Source organism: Galeopterus variegatus, unplaced genomic scaffold, assembly GCF_000696425.1.
Source record: "Galeopterus variegatus unplaced genomic scaffold, G_variegatus-3.0.2 Scaffold4292, whole genome shotgun sequence".
Taxonomy (NCBI): Eukaryota; Metazoa; Chordata; class Mammalia; order Dermoptera; family Cynocephalidae; genus Galeopterus; species Galeopterus variegatus.
Window position 1 is genome coordinate 97510 of NW_007730403.1, and position 2317 is coordinate 99826.

Genomic DNA, 2317 nt, shown 5'->3' on the forward strand with positions numbered 1-2317 from the left:
AACCTTTCTGGTAGAATGCACATCCTTAAGAATTTCCTAAGAAAAAAATTCCTAGAAGCTAAATTCCCCAGAGTATGCATATTCAAAATGCCTTCCAGAAAGACTATCTATTTATACCAACAGTGTAAAAAATGTTTAAATGTCTACCCAACAGTGTATAAAAATAAGAGAAATAACGTGCCATTTATTCTTTTAAATTGACAAATGAATTAAGTTGAATCTGATTTCTTGAGAATTACCCCAACTAGGCCTATTTTTTGGTAGTTTTAACTAAAATACTCTAATAAACCAAGTGGAATATTTGTAGTCAGTTTTTATTTAAAACTAAATAAGATAACATTTTTTTCAAACTAAATAAACAAAATATTCCCTCTTCAACTAGGGCTATTTGGTAATTCTAAAATATAATTTGTACAGGAGAGGCAGAATAAATGCTGAATTCTTTTCCTTTAAGTCTCCAATTTCAAAGAAATTGGTGCCCTAGTTACCTCCAATGTGATCAATGAGTTTTGTTTTGCTTTATTTCTTTTGCCTTTTAAAAAGTATCATTATGAACTTATGTATCTGTTTATTTCAATGTGTTTCAATTACTTGAAGTCATTATTCTTTTTAACTCTCAGATTGTCCTATCTCTGACAATGACAGCCATTTCAAATTGGCTTCTGAATTCTTTTGACAAGACTATATTAGTTTCCTTGCTCTCTCTCCCAACAGAATAAACTAGGCTTGTCTTGTATGTTTCTTCTAATAAATTTAGAAAAAAATGAGAGAACGGGAAATCACCCCTACTGAAATAATTCATTCAAGCGCTAATCATCAATGGATGAGACCGTTAGATACAAGTTCAATGGGAGCCTGAAGCCACACATCAACCTACGCAACATTAGAGTGAGGTATCGCAGGCTTCCTGATATGATGTAACTGAAGCTCACATCACCACCTACAAAGGATTCTTGCCAAAAAGTTGAACCTGAATCTAAGCAAGCCTTTGGAACCAACTTCCAGTTTCTAAGAAATGCAAAGGCTAGATAAACAAACTAAATAACGTCACAGGAAGCAATCAAAAAACACAAAATGTTATCCTACAGAATAAAAGACCTGGTTTTTTTGATGAGTCAATGTTGGGAGAAAAGAAAGAGAAGGAATAATGTGCAAAAAAAAAATAAAGGCTATTCTAGATGTATGTTTTTAGAGATATAGCAACCAAAGGTGACAGTGGACCTGATTCAAGCCAACTAAGTACAAAAAGACATTTCTGGGATAATAGCGGCTATTTGAAAATAGACTGGATGTTAGATGATATCATGGAACTATTGTTAATTTTCTTAGATGTGATATGGCACTGTAGTTATGTAAGAAAATGTCCTTTTTTTTTTTAAGAGATGCACACTGTAGAACATAGCGGTTACATAACAAGATGTCTGAGATNTTCTGGGATAATAGCGGCTATTTGAAAATAGACTGGATGTTAGATGATATCATGGAACTATAGTTAATTTTCTTAGATGTGATATGGCACTGTAGTTATGTAAGAAAATGTCCTTTTTTTTTTAAGAGATGCACACTGTAGAACATAGCGGTTACATAACAAGATGTCTGAGATTTGTGTTAAATAAAATTAAAAAAAGAGTAATGCGAGTTTGGTAAAAATCTTCATAATTCATAATTTTGAACTGGGAATATTAGGGCTCATTATACAGTCATTTTATTTTTGGGCGTGTTTGAAATTTTTCAGAATAAAAACTTTAATGAAATAAATACACCATATGGATGAAACCAAAAGGTGATACTGTTATACTCAGACGGTGTTTTTACCTGTAGATTGATGGATCATTGAGGTCCAGTGTCTCACTGATGTAGTCAGCAAGTATAAATGGGAACACTGGATACTGCATGAGATCATTGAAGGAGCGGCCAGCATGTTTGTTTAAGTGAGTCAAATATTCAAAATTAGTAATTTGTCCAGTATACCATAAATTTGTCAGAGCAGTGATGTTACCATATTCCAGAAGATTTGGGAGGTTATTTGTGAGTATACTGTGGTACACATCATTGCGAACCTGAAAGGGAAGGAGGAAAAAATAAAAACAAAAACCCAGATATTATTTTTAGGCTTACTGACACTTTTCTCAAGAGAACGTGTGAAATTATAAACATGTTACCAGTCTCAAGTCCTCCAAGAAAATATTTTTTTCCCCATAAAATTAACTGGTAGAGAACTGAGATTCAAATCCAGGTCTTCCTGTAAGGTTGGGCTCTTAACCACTACGCTTTGCTGCTGGAGAAATCAAAAGAAACTTCCAAGAAAAAGTTTGTA

At 33.1% G+C, this 2317-nt stretch overlaps 1 protein-coding gene across 1 annotated transcript in view; it reads right to left on the reverse strand.

The window, feature by feature from the left end:
* Window positions 1–2317, reverse strand: part of LYST (lysosomal trafficking regulator) — a gene marked incomplete at its 5' end in the record, with an annotated part of 145646 nt that overhangs the window by 52726 nt on the left and 90603 nt on the right. Inside the window, one exon of the mRNA XM_008587222.1 lies at window positions 1816–2060. Coding sequence (XP_008585444.1) covers window positions 1816–2060 — 245 coding nt within the window. The remainder of the gene's footprint in view (window positions 1–1815; window positions 2061–2317) is intronic.